General features: G+C 41.8%; 1 protein-coding gene across 2 annotated transcripts in view; it reads left to right on the top strand.

Moving 5' to 3' along the window:
• lhx4 (LIM homeobox 4) overlaps nt 1-24,095 on the top strand; it is a 124,750-nt gene that overhangs the window by 84,171 nt on the left and 16,484 nt on the right. For both annotated transcript variants that reach the window (XM_087990891.1, XM_043699924.2), the window contains exon 3: nt 16,195-16,397. In XM_087990891.1, coding sequence (XP_087847017.1) covers nt 16,195-16,397 — 203 coding nt within the window. The remainder of the gene's footprint in view (nt 1-16,194; nt 16,398-24,095) is intronic.

The following is a 24,095-nucleotide window of genomic DNA, read 5'->3' as shown; positions in this document are numbered from 1 at the left end:
AGATGGTGACCCAATGACAGTCATAGAAAAATAATATAATTCTCTGAGAACCCAATTCCACAGAACATCAAACACCCTATATACTGTGCCCTATGTATATTGCATAATATACAATTGGACTCAATGATCATGTACTACACATATGCTACATTGCTGTGAATTGTTTGAAATCAGCATTGCATTGTAATACAATATATCCTGATTTTTAGTATTTAATATACTGTTTTGTAGAATACTCAATTTTCCATGTGATGCATTACTATGTACATTACCAGTAAGCATTTGAAATTTCTATAGTAAGTTAGTGTGAAGTAATGTTCGATTTTGGTAAAGTGCATGAACTAGTTACATTATTTGATGACTATTACCCTATAGTACATTAATGTATTGTGCCATGGGGTGTAGTGTTAAGCAGAAGGGGTAGTGCCTCTGACTTGGGGACATGCCGCATCCCTTGGATGGTCCACAATCTTTGGTCCTCTCTGCTTGCACAACTCTCACCTATGGCTCCAAGTAGTCGCTTGTGCACGGCGACGGCCACACCCCGGCAAACTGCGTCGGCTCGCAGGCTAAACTAGGTGAGGGTAGCCCACGGATCTGTATCCCGGGTGATAGAGAGACAATGCCATCTCCACGGTGCACAAGGACAGCTGTAGCAAGTTCATCCAACCGGGCAGGCACACTGACTTTTCCAGTGAAGAAAATGCAGTTGCAAGTCTTTGCGAACAGCTCAGATGGTAAGATTGGATAGGTATGGGTTACAGATAATGTCAGCCTACCCATCTGTAGCTGTCCCAATCAGTTTTACTGTTCACCAGTTTAGAGGGGTGTGGTAAATCAAAGCAAATATTCCTCATTTAAATCAATCTCTCACCTAAGTATCATTGTAGAGCATAGAAATTGGTCTTTTACCAGAAGTGCTTATGATCCATGTGACTCTTCTCCATCCTTACAGCATCTAACCCTGTTAAATATATCCTTTCCCTCAACAACCTAAACACAACTGTGTTATTCAACCCAACTATTCCAAATGGGTAGTGAAATCATCATTCTCATATCTCACCAAGTAAAAAATGTTCTCCTAAAATCCCCAATGGATTCATTAGTGCTCAGCTTATATTTATGGTTTTGGATTCCAATGTTGTGCTCACTGATAGTTCAGAGACAAACAAAACTGCAGATGCTGGAATCCAAGGTAGACAAGCAGGAGGCTGGAAGAACACAGCGAGCCAGGCAGCATTAGGAAATGGAGAAGTCGACATTTCTGGTATAACCCTTCTTCAGGACTGGAGATGGGTGCAAGGGGGAGCTGCAGAAAAAGTGGGGTGGGATTGAGGGAGGCTTTAGGGTGGGGAGAGGGGCGGGGTGGTGAGGTAGGCATAAGTGAACACAGGTAAAGGGTACATCCTGGTTGGTCGATGGGAGGAATGAATCCAGTTGGTACCTGGAAGGAAGGGCCGATCAGAGGAATGGAAGGGTGGGGGAAGGGCGGTGAAGGGAGGTTATTTGAAATTGGAGAACTCAATGTTGAGTCCTCCAGGCTGTAGCCTACCCAGACGGTAGATGAGGTGTTGTTCCTTCAATTTGCGGTCTGATTCACAGCAATGGGATTTACTCAGTGAATTAAGGAGCATTGCAGGCCAGCATCCACTGGGTAACACAGCAGTAATATTTAGGGCAGCTTTGCTGAACTACCACAACACAGGAAAACATCCCCAAGCCTCTCAGAAGGCATGTCAAAGGAAAACAGAATTTGACACCATGTCATCATTTGTAAATACTGCGACAGGTAACCAAATGAATGGTCAAAATGGTTAGGTTTAAGAAGTGTCTTCGAAAGAGATCAAGAATAATTTAGGGAGGAAATTCCGGCGATTAGTTCTCATGTAGCTGCAGGCTGGCTCTGACATTGGAGAAGCAACAATTTGTAATGTAATGGAGGTCAGGATTGGCAGAGTGTAGAGATCTCTGAGCATTGTAGGTCTGGAGAAGGTTAGGAAGGTTTGAATGGGAAAGGCCATAAAGGGATTTGAAAAAAAAGAATGAGATTGTTAAAAATTGACACGGTGTGGGAGCCAGTATTGATCAGTGTTGTTGGTTGGAAGAGACTTGGTGTGAGTTAAGATATGGATGAGTTAAAATTTTCTAAACAGTCAAGGTGGGACACTGGCCTGAAAAATCATTGGAATCGTTGGATCTTGAGGTAAATGAAGGGATTAGATGTAGCAGTGTTGAAGCAGGAGCAGACTCAATGTTGAAGTAGGCAGTCTTGTTGATGGAAATGTTAAGGGATTTCAAGCTCAAGTTCAGGGTCAAATAGGACAAGATTGTGAGTAGCCCGTTTCAACCTCAGATAGTGACCAGGAAAAGGTAGCATTTAATATAGAGACCTAACAGAAATCTAAACAGCTCCAATATATAACTGTAGGAAATCTCTGCATTTCAATACTGGATGCCAGACAAACATGGTGAATCGTGCGAGGCAGTGAAGGGTTGAGAGAGGCACTTGTAAGGTCAGGTTGGGTATCATCAGTGTATATATGGAACTGGATATTTTCTTTTCAGTTGATGGTATCGAGAGGATCTCAACCCTAACCCTAACGTTAATGCTAACCCTAACCCTAACCCTAACACTAATCTTAACCCTAACCCAACTCTAACCAATGAAAGATACGAGTGGACTCAGAATAGATTCTTTGGACATTCCAGAGGCAATAGTATTGCAGCATGAAAAGAAGCCACTGCATCTAATTCTCTGACTCTGACAGGATGTAGCCCACTCTCCACTGGAAAACAGAAGGCTGTTAGCAGAAGAGAATGTTATGATTAACCATGCGAAAGACTGCAGACAGTTGAGAAGTACAAGGAAGGATTGCTTACCTTGATTGTGATTGCATAGGATATGAGTCATGACTTTGATGAGGACTGTTTCTGTGCTGGGACAGGAGCAGAACCTGATGAGAGAGATTCATGGAATCTCAGGAAAGACAGGCATGGATTTTGGAGGTCAACACGGGGCAGTTGAAGATTGAGTGGTTTACAATTGGGGATTAATGATGGGTTTTTAAAAGACCAGGAGGATGGCAGTGGATTTGAATGAAGAAAGAGTTAGAAATGATTCCCTGAGATTTGTTCAAAGTTAAAAATCACACAACACCAGGTTATAGTTCAACAGGTTTAATTGGAAGCACACTAGCTTTCGGAGCGACGCTCCTTCATCAGGTGATAGTGGAGGGCTCGATTGTAACACAGAATTTATAGCAAAAATTTACAGTGTGATGTAACTGAAATTATACATTGAAAAATTGATTGTCTGTTAAGCCTTTCATCTGTTAGAATACAGTGATAGTTTCACTTCTTTCATGTATAAATCACAAAATCTTTTATTTAAAGTTGCATTCTCGGGTTAGCTGTTAACAATGGTGATAGCTAGACAATATGTTGAAGGTGTTGGTCCCCTGTGTTCACTGTCTATGACCTGATGTTTAGATTGATTCTAATCTAAAAAGTGAGATAACAGAGTTTTACATAAATTCATGCAGTTTTTGAGTTCAGAGTTCTACATGAATGCATGCAGTTTTTGAGCAAAGTCCAATGTAACCCTGCAAGTACAAATTCACCCCACAAAATATATGTGTGCATGTGGGTCTTTGTCTGTCTGTGTGTGTGTGTCTGTCTGGGGTGGGGGTTGTGAGTGTGAGAAAGTGTGTGTGTGTAGTGAGTGCAGAGTGTCTTAAGTCTATGAGGGGGTGCATGTGTGAGTGTGGGAGTGTGTGTGCGTGTCTGTGTGTACCTGTGTCCGTGTGTATGTGAGAGTGTGTGTGTGTAGGAATATCTGTGTGTGTGTAGTGAAATGGTGATCACCTGTAATGTGACATGAACCCAAGGTCCTGGTTGAGGCCCTCCCTATGGGTACCTGAACTTAGCTATCAGCCTCTGCTCGGCCACTTTTCTCTGCTGCCTGTCCCGAAGTCCACCTTGGAGGATGGTCACCCGAAGGTCTGAGGCTGAATGTCCTGGACCACTGAAGTGTTCCCCAACTGGGAGGGAACCCTCCTGTCTGTTGATTGTTGTGTGGTGCCCATTCATCCGTTGTCGTAGCCTTTGCTCAGTTTCCCCAATGTACCATGCCTCTGGGCATCCCTGCCTGCAATGTATAAGATAGACAACGTTGGCTGAGTCACATGAGTACCTGCCATGTACAAGGTGGGAGGTGTTCTCACGCGTAATAGTGGTATCTATGTCCACAATCTGACACGTCTTGCAGTGTCCACCGTGACAGGGTTGTATGGAGTTGTCCTGAGAGCCGGGCAGCTTGCTACGAACAATGATCTGTTTGAGGTTTGGCGGTTGTTTAAAGGCAAGTAGTGGAGGTGTGGGGAAGGTCTTGGTGAGGTTTGTTCAGTTCTTTATTCCCTAGTCAACAGGCCAAATGGGAATGGCAGCAAGTATTGCTGCTGGAATGCCTGAATACTCATGGAATATGATCAGTTATAGTCATTCCAGCGCCAAGTGAAACTCACTTGATAAATTTGGCTGGCTTAAGGAAATAGTTCTGATTTCACCATCTTTTAAAATTGTTAATGCAAAGAGAAAAGTCACAAGGTTTAATTTTGCAGTTCAAGCCAGTATTGTAGATACATTTATAAACTTTTCCAAAGGTATTCAAAGACATTAAATGATAATAATATTATCTTTTGCTGAAAAAAAATCAATCAAGTGTCATCAATGCAAATGCACTGACTGACAAAATCCAGATGAAACAAAAATCTGAATGTACTACCTCTGCAGTACCTGCGAATGACAGACTCATCATTGTGGGTAGCTTTTACACTGGCATTGTGTCAGTCTCTCTAACTTGGTGGCACACCATTGGCAAACATGTCTTTGAAAATGACAATAGCAATGATTTCTTGCTCCTAAGGAAGTACATTGAAAGCAGTCAGATTATGACAAGCACCACCTTCTGGCTGACAAACAAGAATATGGTGTCCTGAGTGTTTCTTTATTTTAAACAATACCATTTAAGTGCTCATCATTGAGTCAGGACAAAGGATAGTGACTATCTCAAGACCAACAAGGCAGTGACAATGAACACAGGACTGATTATTGTTTCATTTGTACAAAAGATGAACGCTAAACCTCCTCAAAGCCCTAGGACAAAAAAAATGCAAACAGTTCACAATGAGCAAACTCGAATTCACTTGCAGAGGGATGACCTGATAGAGGTCAATAAAATCATGAGGAGCATAGTTAGGGTAAAGAGACAAGGTCTTTTCCTTGGGGAGTGGGAGTCCAAAACTAGGAAGCATAGGTTTGGGGTAAGAGGGGATAGATTTAAAAGGGACCTAAGGGGCAATCTTTTTATGCCAAGGGTGGTGTGTGTATGGAATGAGCTGCCAGAGGAGGTGGTGGAGCCTGGTACAATTACAATATTTAAAAGGCATCTGGATGGGTATATGAATAGGAAGGGTTTAGAGGGACATGGGCCAAATGCTGGCAAATGGAACTAGATTAATTTAGGATATCTGGTTGGCATGGACGAGTTGGACACAGTTGATTTCTGTGCTGTGTATCTCTATGACTCTAAAGACAAATGGCTGAATGCTTTCCTCACAATGGTGATGGCTGGGAGGTGAGGGAGCTTTTAAGAAACCAGACAAACATGGAGGGTTGCCTTCTTTCTACCATGGCATTTTGCCGATGTGGGAATCTCAATGAGTGACATAAGATCCAATTTCTTGCACCATTTTACCTACGCTGGAAAGGCCCATATCCATGAGAAGACTGACAGGTAGCCTCAAAGTAGGTTCCCAGTCTAGAAAAAGGGAGTGTTGGTGATGTGGGAGAAGGGCCTCCATGGTAGGTGATCTAGCCCCAAGTTCATCAGCCTTTGAGGTTACCTTGGCATTCAGATGCCTTTCCTTTACAATGCAGTTTCAGCACTAGCCACCACTGGCAGTGGTGCTGCTGAGCTCATGATTGTCTGATTTGACTGACATTTCACAGGGATTGGGGAGGTCACTGTCTTCAGTTGGAGTGAAGTTCAGTTAGCAGGCTATTCATTGACTGACACTGGCAATATGCTACCTCAAGGACCTACTGCCAACCAACACAGGGCTGGCCTCATGCTCTTGACTCTGGCATCAGAGTTTCAGCTTCCTCTGAAAAACTGATTTCTGCACAGCTAATCAAAACCATTGGCATGGCTATGAGGAAAGGATAGAGAGACGACATAACTTCTTTTTGAAGAAAAAAAGGTGAGAGGTGAGCTTATTAAAATTATGAAAGATTTGCCCAACACGCAATTAAAAGGTGCAACTCACTGCCATAGGAAGTGGTTGAAGCAAATATTGTAGCTGCTTTTAAGGGAAATCTAGACACGCACATGAGGCAATGGGAATAGATGGTTACAATAGCAGATTGAGATGAAGAAAGATGGTAGGAGGCTCAAATGTAGGTAAATAAGCAGCATGGACTGATTAGATTGTATGCTCTTTTTCTGTGCAGCATAGTGTATCCTCTGTAATGTAAACACAGAATCTTGTGACATCAAGACTGATTGGAACAATTGAGAGATACTATCCATAATGCAGCTGATAGAAGCTTGGACTAAGCTGTCTGCAAAAGGAATAGTGTGCTGAAATGGTAATTACAAAGAAAGATTACTTATTGGAAAATACTGCCTGCACTTATGATGCATTGGGGCATAGGCTGTCACCAAAGTAGCAAGCTCACAAGGACCAAGTATGAACTGAAACTAAGGATTATGTATAATGAGTCTTGGAATGAAACAGGAGATTAAAGGCACTCTTTTGTGATACTTTGCCATGGAGATTACAAAATGCTTGTAGTATGTTAGACTGCTGCATCACGGACTGTTCAACGTCCATAGTGTGTATTAATATGATGACAGAAATTGCTAGAAATAGAGATCTGTAGAGAGAGAAACTGACTTTATGTTTCAAGTTAAAGACCATTCATTAGGACCACTTCTGTTTTTGTAGAGTACTACAGCATGATGGTATCCAGCAATATGTACAGTTACATCGTATAATAATCTGGTATCTAGGCATGTTGGACAATAATAGCTTTGTGCTAATGAATATAATCAATCCCGTCATATTCCAATGTGTGGTAATACTGAGTCATTGACTGGAAGACCACATTCGGGGCACATCATAACATTACAGTATTCCTGGTAAGGATATGGAATTGTAATTGGAATTCTGTTCTCCAGATAGTTTGAATTACAGTGCAATTGGATTTTACTGTAATTAATATTCCAAGGAACAGCACACCTGTCACTATATAGATAATACTCCCTCTGTATTTCCTGCATGTAAATGTTGAATGGCATGAGCATGCATGTATGATAAAGCGATATTGGATCAAGCAGTTCAGAGACAGCATAAACTTTGACAGCAAGATCAAAGATATTTATCAAATTCACCTAAACATTTGAGGTTTGTAAATATCAGTAAATCTGCATTTCTGTGAGCGAGTCATTGAAAGGATACAAGTGCCTCACATCAAGTTACTGCTCAAATTTGCTGACAATTTAGATGCAAACCAGAATTCCAATATACAGTACATAACACCATTCACAAAGTGTTCCAATACACCAGACACGAGAGGATATGAGATGAAAGTTATGCTCAAATTGATGTTCCTTTTGGAAACATTGTACATTCCTTGTATTAATTATCTCAATTCTTTAATGCAACAATAAAGCAATATAAATCACGCATATTAAAGATGTTACATTACCCCTGATTTGCTGATTTGCCAACGGATCTGATTTCACATATTTAACTCCAACATGCTGCCCTCACCCCAGTTACATCCCTTCCACCCAAAGACCAACAATAACCAAGGGTCCTTGTCTCCAGGGAGAACTGTATTTTCAAACCCTTTCCTTCATTCCCGGCATTCATATTTCCAACGCTGGATCCCTTAGACTGAAGCATCAGTGCAGCTGCAACTATTGTTGCCTCTGCCTTGTCATCAACCTTTTCTCAACCAACCCTCACCCAACCAGCAAAGGTACCTTGTCACCTCATAGCTTCACTTAGGTCTCTCTATCCTTGCTAAACTTCATAGGAACTTTCATACTTTTGCTCCCTTGAACTTCACCCCCTCACGCTACTGCGAAGCAATTCCCTACCACTCAATTATCTTTCCTGTTCGCTGGATTGACACGTTCTCATTTCTAAAATGACCATGATCAATCTCCACCTCGAAGTGTCTGTCATTGGCTTCTCTAAATGCTAACTGCAATGATTGTGCCCTCTCTTAAGTGCCTTAAACATGTTGTCACCCGTGTGTGCCATTCTTAAATGTGTTTTTGGCTTTTGTCAGCTCACAGCATTTGAGATCACCCATGCTGATTACTAAAGGCACATCCCCTCTGACAGTAACTGCAGTCAGCTAGTATTCCTTGTTCTCCTCAACATTCGTGACATCCAATACAGCTGAAAGAAAGTAACTATTAATCCAGCACCATTCATTATCTCACCTGAATTCCCATCGCCTCTACATCCCATTTAGTTCTCGGAATGTTGTCACTATTGTGACATTGGAAATGTTATGATGTTGGAGACAAGTTATATTCCGATGTGTTTATGTTTAGTATTTACAATCATGAACAGTAAAACCCCAGCTTTGTGGGCTTGCCCAAATATGAGTCTATTCCTTCATGTTCTGTTCTTGTCCCCACATCACTTCACACTATACACCACCATGTCAGTCCCAAATCCCCAGTCAACCTTCTCTCTGGAGTCAAAAATCTTACCTGCATCTTTGCTATTTTTAGACTAGATTTCTGCACTTGCGTCCTTAACAGTCTCCTATCCTCCTTTATCTAAAATATTGCTTTTCCAAAGCTTGGCTGTCCATGTCCTACTCATTCATCATTACCCGACCCACGCTAATCTAAAATGCTATTACCTGCCCCAAAATATAGAATTAAAAATGCTGGCTTTCAAAGCCCCCCAAGATTTTGAACATATACAAAACATTGTGTATTGCCTTCTTCAATCATAAATTCCTGCTCACATCCTTTTTTCATTTCACTCTGTATTTCTCACCCTTTACCCCATCACAGACCTTGCAGTTGCACCCCTGAAAATTCATCCCTACATCATTCCACTTTTAGCTTTTACCTTCAAAAGCTGCCTAGATTCCATTATTTCAGTCAGAATTTGATTTTTTTTCCCACCTAAGTGTTGAATAAAATGGTGTGGTAGTGTAGCATGGGTGGGGATAATTTTATTCTATTCATGGAAAATTGTATTGCTGTAGTAAAATGTCTACCTGTTTGAAGGACTAGTGAGGAAGATGATAGGTTTATGGAAATTCAAAGGGGCTGTCAGACCAGGAGTTGTATTCCTTTGGAGAATTATCATTATTACCGGAACATACTATTGTCAATTCTCAAGTAAACATTCTCTTAGAATTGGTCATCTGTCCTATAGATCTTTATGTGGCTCGGTGTCAAATTTTGATTGATAATCACTTAAGATAACTTGGGACATCTTATTATAGCACCACCAAGTTATTTTTGTGATGGTACATTTAATAATTAAACCGCGGAACATGCATAATTTTGAGAGGTTAGATATCTTGCATAGTGTGCACTTACTGTTTCTTTAAACACAAATTCAAAACACCCAGGTCCCACTATCTCTAAGCTACAATTTTGAACACGACAGTAGCATTCTGTATTCGACTGCCAATTTGAGCTAAAAGTGTGCTTCTTGCTGTGGATTTATACACTCTCTGAAGTGGATTGGACCATTCACACCTTTGCAGAAGCACCTTGCAAGAATCTTAAGAATTTTTTAGTAATGGAGGAAATCTATTGGACCCAATAAGCCTGTCTATGTTTATACCTGATGAAGGGCTTTTGCCCAAAACATCAATTTTCCTGCTCCTTGGATGCTGCCTCATCTGCTGTGCTTTTCCAGCACCATGTTAGCGTTCACTCCAACCAACAGCCCAAAATATCAACTGTTTTCTGAATCTCTTCTGCCCCCAAAAATACATTTCATTTCCACTGTGACCCAGTTTATACAATCATCTTCTATGACCTTTGCCAACAGCTACTGACATTCAAACTCTTGAACTTAGGAAACAATCTAGAGGAGAGGCAATGGCCTATCGGTACTGTTGGTAGGCCAGTAATCCACAGACTCAGGTAATGGCATGCAAACCTGAATGTGAATCCCTTTCAGATGGTGGAAATTGAATTTGTTTTATTTCAGAAAATCTAGGATTTAAAGTCTAATGATGCACATGAAACTAGTGTAAGTAATATTTACCTGTTCATTAATGCATTCTTACGGAAGGCAAGATGGCACAGTGGTTAGCACTGCTGCCTCACAGCGCCAGAGACCCGGGTTCAATTCCCGCCTCAGGCAACTGTCTGTGTGGAGTTTGCACATTCTCCCGTGTCTGCGTGGGTTTCCTCCGAGTGCTCCGGTTTCCTCCCACCATCCAAAAATAAATGTGCAGGTTAGTTGAATTGGCCATGCTAAATTGCCCGTAGTGTGAGGTAAAGGGGTGAATGTAGGGGAATGGGTCTGGGTGTGTTGCGCTTCGGCGGGTCGGTGTGGGCTTGTTGGGCCGAAGGGCCTGTTTCCACACTGTAAGTAATCTAATCTAATCTAACCGTACTTGTTCGGGTTTACACGTGACTCTAGACACACAGAAAAATGGTTGAATATTAACTGACCTCTGAATTGAAGTAATGAGACATTTGGTTGAACTCAGAGGCAACCAGGGATGGGCAACAAATATTGTCCCTTCCAACAATGCTCACACCCCAAAAAATTAAGTTAAGAAGAATTGTGTAGTGTGAGACAATGAAGCTTTGATTCCATCATTTGGAATTAGATACAAATGCAGCTCTGTTAGTGGCATTTACTTTATGAAAGGCTTGGTTCCTTCAATGTCTTATCAACTGATTTACGCAGAAGTGATTTGAATCAGAGGCAAGCAGCTAGAAGCACATTCATTTTATTACTGAGCTCCAAGCAGCGAGTCAGCAGAAACATGGCAGAAGCAAGTCGCAGTCGGCAAACCAATGCCAATTTCCTTACATATGAGCATTTTACAACTTGTTTCTTTGGCACTGAAGGGTTGGATGATGCACTGATCGGGTCTGCTGCTATAACCTTCCTCTTGTGTTCTTTTTGCTGGATCATCTTGGATGTGATGATTATCTGATTATCTACTGGGTCAGCCATTTTTCAGTCTTGCAGATACTTTGGGGAGCCTGCTACTTTTGAGCGTGAATAGTGATCAAGAATGGGAAAAGGGAGGTCTTCATTTTCACTCTGGGAGCATCTCAGTTGCAAGCATCTGATGGAGATTTAAGCTCCATTCGCAGTGCTCAATCCAGTTTTCCCAGTCTGATAGAGTAAAACTCACCCTGGAGTGCCCCAGCAAGTGCTCTTGGGTCAGATACAAGCTGAGGAGGTAATCAGCACGAGTGGATTGTGGAATGAAAATCAGTTGCAATCTACAATGATGTAAATCTCTGACTGCCTTACCAGGCACTCTCAGTGTAAGAAGGTCCAATTGTCAGTCTGTGCTGTGGCTGGGTCTATAAAAGCGGTAGACAGACAGCTGATGGTGGCACAGTACATTAGAGCTGTGACAAACTGTAATAATGGTTAAAAGGGAATCTAACTCTGTGTGTTAGGAATTGACCAATGAAGATTGACTCAATGGATAAAAAGGTCTGTTCTGATAATCAGGAGGGGTTTCCTAAAGTGTCCATGAAACAAATTGCAGATTTATTTTGAAGATCCCCCAGTTGTTAGCATTTGAGAACACAGGTTCAATGATTGCAGCACGAATGGATGAGGTGAGCATGAATGAAGCTAATGATCTTTCCTCCCTCTTCTCTTCTTAAGTTGCATGTACGTTTGCATTTGTATTTGTGAGTCTGCAGTCAGCCTGTCCTTCTCTTTGCTCTGCTGTCTGCAGCAATACAAAGGAAAATTACTTTAGGCAATTTCCATCCTGTCCCTGGTGGAAATATGTTTAGAATAATTTTTTTTTAAAAAGACAGCTCGGATCTGACAGAGATTGGTGCCTATTTGTGGCTTCATTCTGAATAACTCTGATGATAGCTAATACTTGAAAGAGAAATGTCGTGTGATAACAATGCTCCTTAGGAATGGGACAATTGTTTGAGACAGAGCTAGGACTTCACTCTTGATTTGGGCTGAGATTTGAGTATTTGATCTGACACTGCTTAAGGAAGGTTTAACCCTGGAGACAACTTCTAAACTGAGATTGCAAACTGTAGTTGCAAACAATAGCAAGTGTTTCATATTCCAGTGTTAACATTTTCACATCTTGACGATTATAAATTTTCAACAAAGAATACCTTTTTGAACAGAGAGGACAAAGAATTAGTATCTTTTGTATTCAAGTGAGCTAATCAGGAGAGCAGATTCTTTTCAAATGAGTCCCACAAAAAAAATGCTATTTTTGACAAAATGTTAACTGTTTCCAGCCTGAATTCTTTATCTTGCTGTGGGAACCTAGCCATAAAGACATGGTTTCTTGCTTCTCCCTTTCAAAGGAATGTTTCTGGTCTCTCACCATTGAATCGGTAGCCATTCACCCACTGGAGGAGGTGTGCTGCTATATCAAATAGACTTACTTGGGGGAGACTGGGATGGAGGTTGGGAGTAGTGGAAGTAGAGGGGTGGGAGGCTGGGCACAGCAAAATAATGGTCAAGCAACCAGAAACTAAGTAAATCCCGCTATTGATGTTTTTATGCAACCTCCTTTCTCCTATGAACTGTAGGACAAAATGGGGACTAGAATCTATTAGCCCCTCTGCAAACAGCAATGGTCTTTGGATTAGTCAATCAGTTGAGGCACCTGAGCTGTATCTGTTCAGGTATACAGATGCACTATGGTCAACATGGAAAACTGGAATCTCACTTAATGATTCTTCAAAGAGTATTGGCACTGGTTCTGAAATTGCGCCTTCCTACTACAATGGCTTGAACTGCACAGGTTTTTAAGGCTCCTTTATCCATCCTGCTGCTGAAGCATGTTTGGATCACTGTACAAGTAAACACAACTACAGCAGACATGTTGAAAATAGACACCCTTGAAATATTCTCATGAAAATTAGCATCTGATTTATTTTCCATGAACGTTTACCTGTACCTTTGAGTATTAATTTTAATTATACTTGTTAATTTTCCAGTTCAGGTTTGTAATTGTAGATTGCTTGAAATAACAAGAAATAAAAGTTTTGATTTATAGCAATGAATCAGATTTAATATAGCCTCGTGGGGGAATTGATATGTTTAGAGAGGACAATATTGCAACACTTGTTATTCCAACACAAATGCATTGTCTTCTAATGTAATATGATTTGATTGAAATAACTTTTATTACCGTAATGTTTTATTTTCATAAGGAAAGAAAGAAATACAAACTATTAACAAGGCGCAATTTAAATTTAAAAAAAGCTTTATTGCCCCTCATCATGACCCTAGGGGCTGTTTATTTGTGTAAGGAACCATGTTATTCCTGACATCTTGACCAACATTCTCATTCAATTGAGGGGACCAAGAGAATTCTCTTAATTTTGAAAACCTCCATTGAGTCCAATCCGTACATGAGGAGTACTGTGTTGCAATTGAAAGGCAGCACTTCTGACTTATGTTTTATTTCAAAAATATACTTTATTCATAAAAATATCTTTATATACATACATGGTCACTTAAGTAGTCCGGTTCTGTACAGTAGCATATGAAGGAACAAACAAAAATGGAGTTTGACTCTATGCAGCGAACAAGACCATATTTATATATATTTGAGGCACCGTGAGGGTCTGATAACTGAATGGACCCCCATTTAACTTTAGCCGAAACACCTTAGATGGTAGTCTTTGCCTATTGCGCCTTGGCAGCTGCTGCCTCAAGCTTTGTGCATCCCTCAACACGTAGGCACTGCACCACCTCATCTGTGCTGTGCTTGCATGATGGTCTGGCTGATGTCAGGGTGTCTTAGAGTTTGGCATGAATCATGGAGCAGGTGAGAAAGCTGCGAACTGAGTTGCCACTGACGCTGAGCACATTTGCTTTTAAGGCCAGTCCAATTTTAAAAGCAAGCAGTCAGAATTTGAAAAAGCAGGCTTCGTGATTGATGATGGATTTGCTTGAATGTGTTCCTCAGAGTGACTTGGCCCCAGTGTGCTGAAATCTATAGTGCTGTGCACTGTTTTTTTTCATTACGGGTAGCCGTCTTACGAGTCAACCTTCAGCCATTCACTCAGAAATATTATAATCATTTTTCAAAGTTAAAACGATGATGTGATGAGTAAACACATTTGTGGATGGCAGGAAGCCAAAGACATCCAGCACTAAGAGAGGGACCAGCCAGCATTCAGTGATCGCTTTACTGGCACTAGTGAAGTTCATTGAGCATCTACCCTTACCACCTCCCCCCTCACTTCCCTCCAAGGCCCCAAGGGATCCTTCCATATCCGTCACAAATTCACCTGCAACTCCACACACATCATTTACTGCATCCGCTGCACCCGATGTGGCCTCCTCTACATTGGAGAGACAGGCCGCCTACTTGCGGAACGTTTCAAAGAACACCTCTGGGACACCTGCACCAACCAACCCAACCGCCCTGTGGCTGAACACTTTAACTCCCCCTCCCACTCCACCAAGGACATGCAGGTCCTTGGCCTCCTCCATCGCCAGACCATCGCAACACGACGCCTGGAGGAAGAGCGCCTCATCTTCTGCCTAGGAACCCTCCAACCACAAGGGATGAATGCAGATTTCTCCAGCTTTCTCATTTCCCCTCCCCCCACTTTATCTCAGTCCCAACCCTCGGACTCAGCACCGCCTTCTTGACCTGCAATCTTCTTCCCGACCTCTCCACCCCCACCCCCTCTCCGGCCTATCACCCTCACCTTAACCTCCTTCCACCTATCGCATTCCCAACGCCCCTCCCCCAAGTCCCTCCTCCCTACCTTTTATCTTGGCCTGCAGTCCTCACTTTCTCCATCTACCCTTACACCCTCCTGACCCTGCTAAACAGGGTCTACTTGAATCAGTTAAGGCACATTGGACCCTCTCAGGAAGCCGGTCATGGCTTGAAGTCCCACTCCAAGGATTTAAGCATGCACCCTTGACTGACAGGTCAGTGCCCTCCTGAGCTCATGCTGCATCGCTGCAGGTAATGTTCATTCCAAGCTGCACGGCTTGCGTGCTTATTTCAGAGGCACACGCAACTGGTAAGAAAAGTAGAGGGGACACTGGCTGCAGGTGCTGCTTTTCAGGTGAATATCACGCCATTCAAAAGCAGGATGCCAGAAATATGAAGTACAAACAACAGCGCAAAACAAAAAGGTGCTGGAGATAGTCAGCAAGGTAAGGCAGCATTCAAGAGGAGAAAGACAGAGTTTCAGGTTGAAGGATGGTGACGATTGATTTAATTGTCACGCATATTTTACAATAAAATGCAGTAAAAAGCTTTCATTTATCAGCTTGATTTGACACTATAGATGACCTTGCAGAACTATTCGGACAGGAGTTAAAGAACACAGGGTTAGGCCTTTTAGGACCGAGACGAGGAGAAATTCTTTCAGCCAGACAGTGGTGAGCCTATGGAATTCTCTGCCACAGAAAGTGGTTGAGGTGAATGTTTTCAAGATGGGCTTAGATATAAGTGTTATAACTAAGGGGATCAAAAATCATGAGGAGAAAGTGGGAACAGGGCACTGAGATGGATGATCAGCCATGGTCATAGTTATTGGCTGAGCAGGCTTGAAGGACTGAATGGGCTACACCTGCTCCTAGTCTCTATTTTTCTCCATTTCCCATTGACCTGAAACTCTGCTTCTCTGTCAAGATGCTGTCTGCTGCGTATCCCAGCATTCTTATTTTAGTTTCCGTTTAGCATCACTTCATTGCTGTTTGTGGAAACTTTTGGCTTGCTGGAAATTTCTAAATTATAGTGCAATTTTGACTGTGAAGTGCTTTGGAAATGCTAAGGTTGTGAAAGGTATTATATCAACATAAATCTGTCATCTGCAACGTCAAGATCAGCAAAAACAAACAACTGCATCATCGTTGTTGTACAAAACAGTAATATGAAATTACCTTGTCTTTTTATTTGTTTGTTTGTGGTTAATTACAGACGTTTTGGGACAAAATGTGCGGCCTGCCAGCAGGGTATCCCCCCAACCCAGGTGGTGAGGAAAGCTCAGGACTTTGTCTATCACCTTCACTGCTTTTCCTGCATCATGTGTAACCGGCAACTGGCTACAGGCGATGAATTCTATCTGATGGAGGACAGCCGGTTAGTGTGTAAGGAGGACTATGAAACGGCCAAACAGAATGGTAGGCACTGTACTAGCAAGGATATGTCATGTAACACTGTGGGGAAGATGACTATATTGCATGTCCTTTATCCATTTGGGAATACTGTTAAAAATAGTCAGCCACTCATGTCAACAATACCTTTTGAACCCATTACATGGGAATGTGTTTTAAAATAAGTAAAAAAAAACATCAATTTCTATAGCATCTTTTCACAGCGAAGTGTGCATTATGCATTTTTGCAATTCTATAAACTACTGTACTCTCATAAGTTCTAAATTGAAAGAGTACAATGCACGTTATTGGCTTTTGGCATACTTTCTACTTTTTTTGTTGAGTAAATTGTAAGGGCCACATTATTGTACAGATTCCTGACCAAGCAGTAAATGTACCTTTTAGACAGTGAGATGATATCACAACATGCAAAAGTCCAGTATGAAAGTCTTCAGTAGCAGTTGCAGTAATTGTTGTAATAAGCACAGATTTCAGAATATGCCGAAGTCTGAGATTGTAACCAGTGTAAGTCGTCAATGTTGTCACTAAAATTCAAGACATCGGTCTCAACAACAACCCAGTCTTCAAGATAAAATGTTGTAGAGTGAACAAGGAGGCAATCATACTGTTTTACCCAGAAACCACATCAGAGATTGCAAATCAGAACATACAGATAGCTGAGATGTAAGTGGTGTGTGATGAGGCATAGTGCTCAGCTGTTCAGGGTTGATATTCTACAAAGAGGAACTAGAATTCTCTCCCAGGAAGCAGCTTTGGCTGTAGATCAATTGAACATTTCAGTTGACTCCATTGATAGATTGTGGTGAAGCACAGGTATTCTGATTTGTGGGACCATAGTTAGCTGCAGAGATAGTGGAGGCAATGGTCAATATATTCCAGAGCTCGTAGGATTCTGGAAGAGTTCCGGCAGGCTGGAAAACTGCCAATGTGATATCTCTGTTCAGGAAGGGAGGGAGTTAGAAAGCAGTCAACTCTAGACCAGTTAACCTAACATCTGTCTTTTTGGAAAATGCTAGAGGCTATTATTAAGGAAGAAATAACAGGATATTTAGAAAAAGCATAATACAATCAGATGTGAACATAGTTTTGTGAAAGGGAAATCATGTTTGACAAATTTGATCAAGTTCTTGGAGGATATAGCAAACAAAGTTGATAAAGCGGAACAGGTAAATGTAGTGTGTTTGGATTTGCAGAACACACTTGATAAGGCAGCGCATAAAAGCTATTGCACATGATATTAAAGCTAATGCATTAGATTAGATTCCCTACAGTGTGGAAACAGGCCCTTCAGCCCAACAAGTCCACACCAACCCTCCGAAGAGTAACCCACCCGCCTCTGGCTAATGCACCTAACATTATGGATAACTTAGCATGGCCAATTCATCTTTGGACTGTGGGAGGAAATCGGAGCACCCGGGGAAACCCACATAGACACGGGGAGAATGTGCAAACTCCACACAGACAGTTGCCCAAGGCTAGAATTTAACCTGGGACCCTGGCGCTGTGAGGCAGCAGTGCTAACCACTAAGCCACCGTGCCGCCCTTGGATATGGATTGAGGATTGGTTATCACCCAGAACACATGCATATGAACTGCTGAGTCATTTTCAAGTTGGAAAAACGTACCCAATGGAGTGCCACAAGGATTCAGCCCTTGTGCCTTAATTATTTACTACATATGTTTATATATAAATGACTTGCAGAAGGACTCAGAATGTAATGTATCAAAATTTGTTGATGATACAAAGACAGGTGGAGGGCATGTTAGGATCCTGCAATAGGATACAAATAGATTCTATGAGCGTGAAAATGTCTTGGCAGATGGAGATTAATATAAGAAACTAGGAAAATCAAAAGATAGACTATTAGTTAAATAGAAAGAAATTCCAGAAAATTGTAAAGAGTGTTGGTGAGGTCACAACTGGAGGTACTATGTACAAATGTGTCGGCAAGGAAATACTGGTGTGGGAGGCAGTTCAAAAAAAGATTCACTAGGCTGATATAAAATGAAAACTGCAGATGCTGGAGATCTGAAACAAAGCCAGAAACTGCAGGAGGAACTCTGCACCATCTGTGGGCAGAAAAGCTGAGTCAACATTTTGAGTCCTGTGTGACGCTTCTTCAGAACAGTGAACAAACATCATCCATCCTGATGAAGGGTCATTGGACTGAAAATGTTGACTCTGCCCTTCTCTCCACAGATGCTGCCAGATCTGCTGAGTATCTCTAGCACTTTCTGGGATGAAGGAGCTGACACATCAAGAATGCCTAAACAAGTTAGGACTGTATTGATTAAAGTTTGGAGGAGTGAGGGGTGGTCCTATTGAAACACTCCAAACTCTGAGGGGGCTTGACAGGGTAGATGTCGAGACAATGTTTCTACTCATGGGAGAATTTCAAACTCAGGGACATCATTACCAAATAAGGGGAACTTGTTTAAACCTGAGCTGCAAAGGAATTTCTTCTCCTGGAGGATAGCGAATGTCTGGAATTTTCTAACTGAAGGAGTTGTGGACACTGCATCACTAATACTATTTAGGAGGTACATAGATTTTTGAAGTATCGAAGAGTTAATGGCTATGGCAGCTGGCATGAAAGAAGAGTTAAAGCCTGGAACAGATCAGCCATGGACCGTGTTAAATGACAGTGCTGGCTTAAGGGGCTAAATGCCACACTCTGGCTTTGATTTCATCTGTCCTTATGGTATATAGATGGCATTAGGTTACAAATCAACCATGCTCTAACTGGATCTGTTGGACAGACCTGAGGGGGCCTGCTCCTACGTAATTTCTGGAGTAACCTATTCCAGACAATGGGGACCATGTAAAACTTTCCTAACCTGTCTGTTCAGGCCCTTCTTAAAGGGTTTCACCCCTGTCCTATCTGCAGACTGCACAGTGACAGTGACCAGCAAAGGATGGTGCATTCTCTACTTAAAGGGAAATTGCACCACTTAGTCACCTCGTGAAGGCGAGAAGTCTCATTTTCAAAATAAAGTGAGGCACGAGGAACATGACAAAGATACACTGTAGGCATGTTAATTGTTCCAGGCATGAGATAAAAAAAAATAGTGATTCCCTGACAGCTGCCCCGTTGCTGATATTTTCAAATCTAATGTCTTTCTCTGACCTACAGTCCACCGATTGACTAATATTAATGAGATTAATGACAATTACTAATAACCTGTTGTATAGATAGTTATTAATAGGTCCCTGGAGCAAGTGGTGTGCTCTGAGTAATATCGCAACACAAAATACAAATGTGCATTACATCACCTGAACCTATTCATCAGTGCAGGGGGAAGGCGCGATTTATAGTTGCTGTGCAATCCTGCCCATCAGCCGCAGAATGAGTTAACCCCTTCAGTTCTGTTGTAGAATGACAGCGAGAAGCTTAAGAGCACTGCCATCAGTTACAGATTTTGAGCAGATTGCCAGTAGAACCTGTCCCTTCTATTCAAAGGGAAAGGTTTTTGGAAATATGGACATGTCCAGCTTCTCATTTTCCAGCCATCCATTTTAAGTGGCTGGAAAATCGTTGCTTCTCATTAGCAAGCTGGGATGGTTTATTTGTCTGCTGTTTCTTAATCTAAAATTTTCATTAGACCAGAACAGACTGAGTGAAAGTCCTTTTTATAAACTGTGAGCTGAAAGAAATTTGTTTTGGGGCCTGCATTCACCTAAGAATAAAAATCAACCACTTCATCTGGAAGCATCACATTGTCAAATTGCATTAGGCCCCCATTCACTCCTGGCTCTGAAAACGTTTGATTGATCCACTAACAGTTAAACTCCACTGATCAATTTATGGACCAGTGGATGGCTTAATTTCCTTTCAAATGTATATTGTGGCAGAGCACTGAGCTATTTCTTTTGGTTAACAAGATACTAGCAGAGGAAAAGCATGCACAAATTAAAAAAAGTCATGCAAAGCTGGCAGCCTTGACTTATTGGCTCATGTATTTACAAATGTTCTCAGCCACTGATAGGTTAAATGCAGGTACACTGACAGCATAAAAACAAAGATCAATGGGGTGCTGGAGACTTAAAAACAAAATGTGCTGGAGAAACACAGCAGGTCAGGCAGTATTTGTTGGGAGAGAAACAGAGTTAATGCTTCCTGTTCAGTGATTCAAAGCAAATAGGTGCACTGGAGTTGAAATGTTAATTGTTTTTCTCTCCACAGATGTTGTCAGACCTCCTGAGTTATTTGAGGAAGAACATTCTGGTTATTGAGGGAATACAGTGTAGGCTCACGAGGTCAATTCCCGGAATGGTAGGACTATCATATGTTGAAAGATCGGAGCGACTGGGCTTGTATACGCTTGAGCTTAGAAGGATGAGCGGGGATCTGATTGAGACGTATAAGATTGTTAAAGGATTGGACATTCTGAGGCAGGAAGCATGTTTCCACTGATGTGTGAGTCCAGAACCAGAGGGCACAGTTTAAAAATAAGGGGTAGGCCATTTAGAAAATAATTGAGGAGAAACTTCTCCACCCAGAGAGTGGTGGGTGTATGGAATGCTCTGCCCCAGAAGGCACTGGAGACCAAGTCTCTGGATATTTTCAAGAAAGAGATGGATAGAGCACTTAAGGATAGTGGAATCAAGGGTTATGGGGATAAGGCATGAACAGGATACTGATTGTATCATGATGAATGGTGGTGCTGGCTCGAAGGGCCGAATGGCCTACTCCTGCACCTATTGTCTATTGAGTTCTGTTAGCATTTCCTGTTGTTGTTGCATAATTTCAGTGTTTGGATTGATGGTTTCACCATGAGCTCCAGGAGAGGGGCTTACAGTTTTTCTTCCCATGAAGGTAGGTGGATTGCATGAGCCAGGATGTTAAAAGCCACAAAGGAACCCAGAGTAGAATAAGATGAAAAAAAGGCCAAGATCCAACAAGTTAACCTCCCACCATCCCGTCAGTTGCATGATATAAGGATAATGGGGTAATTGCTGAATCTTAGCAATCAGTCTCTAACAATCAACCTCCAACATGAATGAGAGAAACCCAGTGGTGGAAAGCTTAGTGGATTATTGGCCGAGAGTATTCAACTTTTCTCAAGTATTTCCCCTCCCATGTCTCAAAACTAATTAACCTGTAATGTCAATTTCTGATTCTATTTCTTTTCCACTTTAATCAATTATGACAGTTCTGCAACCAGAAGTGACTTAAACTAGACAGTAATCTGATGATACTTCACTAGCTCTTTGTTCAGCTGACACAATTGTACTTGAGTATTAAGCTTGCTGCGTGAAACAGAACTTCATGACAGCAAGGACATGCACTTAGTAAAAGGCTCAAAGACAGACTATTGTCATTCTAGTATCAGAATACTTACAAAAGTAACTTAAATATTAAATAAAATATTGCCATTTTCTTCTGCTGATATCATTTTAAATTCTATATTAATTTATTCTTTCAAAACAATGGCTGGATTTTTCCCTATGCACTAGGTGTCTGACATTGGGACCATATGCAATGTCCTGTCTTCATATTAAGGGAGCTGTATTAACTCTACTCCTACCAGTAAGCTGAATGGGACTAAATTTGAACAGATCTGTGAGATCCAAACTTGACATTCATAAGGTGGTGTGGACCATCAGCAGCAGCAGCAGCAGAATTGTATTCCATGGCAATCTCTAACCTAACTCTGGCATAACCCAAATTCTGCCATTATCTTCAAGGCAGTGGATCAACTCTGGCTCACTGATGAGTGCAGGAAGACAGGCCAGGAACAGTATCAGGTGTACCTAAAAATGAAATAAAACAAAGAACTGCAGATGCCGGGGATCTGAAACAAAAAAACAGAAATTGCTGGAGAAGCTCAGCAGACCTGGCTGCATCTGAGGGAAGAAAGCAGAATTAGCATTTCAAGTTGAGTGAGTCTTCATTAGAACCAAACAGTTTTGATGAAGAGTCACCAGATTTGAAACAATACCTGTTAACCTAATGAAGCCACAACAAAGGACTACTTGCATGCCAAACAACATGCAATAGGAAGAGTTAAGTCATCAAAAAACATTGAATCAGATTAAAGCTCTACCATGCTACCACATCCAGTTGTGAATGGTGGTGGACAATTAAACAACTAACAAGGGAGGAGGCTCCACAAATATCTCCATCCTCAATTATAGGGAATCCCAGTACGCTAGTGCAAAAGACAAGGCTGAGGAGGTTGTACAACCAGCTTCAGCCAGAAGTCGCAAGTGGATGATCATTTTTGGACTCTTGCAGAAGCCCCCAGTCATCAACCAGTTTAGTTCACCCCAGGGTATATCAGGAAACTGCTGAAGGCCCTGGCTGCTGCAAAGACAATAGGTTATGTCAACATTTCAGCAGTTATACTGAAGTGTTCTAAATCTTGCCATGCCTTTTGCCAAGCTTGTTCCAGTACAGTTACAACACTGGCATGAACTCAACAGTGTGAAAGATTACCCTCCTATATCTAGTACGCAAAAAGCAGGTTAAATCCAACTCTGCCAATTACCACCCCGTCTACTCTCGATCATCAATAAAGTGATGGAAGGTGTCATTGACAGTGCTACCAAACAGCACCTGCTCAGCAATAGCCTGCTCAGTGACGCCCAGTTTGGGCTTTCGTTAGGGCCACTCAGCTCCTGATCTCATTACAGCCTTAGTTCAAACATGGACACAAGAATTGAACTCAAGAAGTGAAGTGACATTAAAGCAGTGTTTGACTGAGTGAGGCATCAAGAACCAAAGCAAAGTTGAAGTCAATGGAAATAAGGAGATATCTCTCCTGTTTGCAGTCATAGCTATCACAAAGGATGATGGTTATGTGTGGAAACCAATCAGCTCAGTCCCAGAACATTTCTGCAGGAGTTCCTCAGGGTTGTGTCCTTGGCTGCTTCACCAGTCACCTTCCCTCTATCACAAGATTAGGAGCGGGGACATTTACTGATTGCACAATGTTCAGCACCATTTGTGACTCCTCAGATACTGAAGCTATCTATATCCATATGTGACAAGACCAGACAACATTTGGTCTATCAAGTGGAAAGTAACAATTGTGCCACACAAACATCAGGCAATGACCATCTCAAACAAAAAAAAATGTAATCATCGTCCCTTGAATGGCATTACTCTAAAACACCTGTTATCAAAATTCTGGGGGTCACCATTGACTAGAACCTAAACTGGACTAGCCATAAAAGAACCATGGCTACAAGAACAGGTCAGAGGTTGGGAATTCCATGTGGAATATCTCACTTTGTGATTCTGAATATCACAACTCCCTTGCTAACAAGTTTTACTGCACCCCGAATAACTATAGTGGTTCAAGAAGACAGCTCACCAACACTGTCTCAAGGTCAATTAATGATAAACAAAAACAAGTGCTGGCCTAGCCAATGATGGGCACATTCTTTGAATGAATAATATAAAATTTCTCGAGCCTGTATTTGCCACTCAGATGCAGGTCAGTGCAGGTGGGCTCTTAATGGTCTGACTGTGTGTTTGCCACCTAATTCTGGAAAGTGAGTGGTTTCTCAGGGTGGGACCCACAGAACGAGAAGGATTGGAGCCCACTGAAAGAGATGGAGCTGCTGCAGCAAAAAAGGCAAGAGTGAGGGCGCTTCAATATGGAGGTAATTTCAGAAGCTGTCTGGAAATCGAAAGTTAAAGAAGGCCCACAATATTTGGGTGATTTTGGCAGAGGAGTTATCCCTCCACAGGAATG

This window comes from Chiloscyllium plagiosum, unplaced genomic scaffold (genome assembly GCF_037043375.1).
Source record: "Chiloscyllium plagiosum isolate Xiang-an unplaced genomic scaffold, Cpla_swu_hap1 HiC_scaffold_9, whole genome shotgun sequence".
In the NCBI taxonomy this organism is placed as follows: Eukaryota; Metazoa; Chordata; class Chondrichthyes; order Orectolobiformes; family Hemiscylliidae; genus Chiloscyllium; species Chiloscyllium plagiosum.
This window is presented reverse-complemented; position numbering and strand designations above follow the sequence as displayed.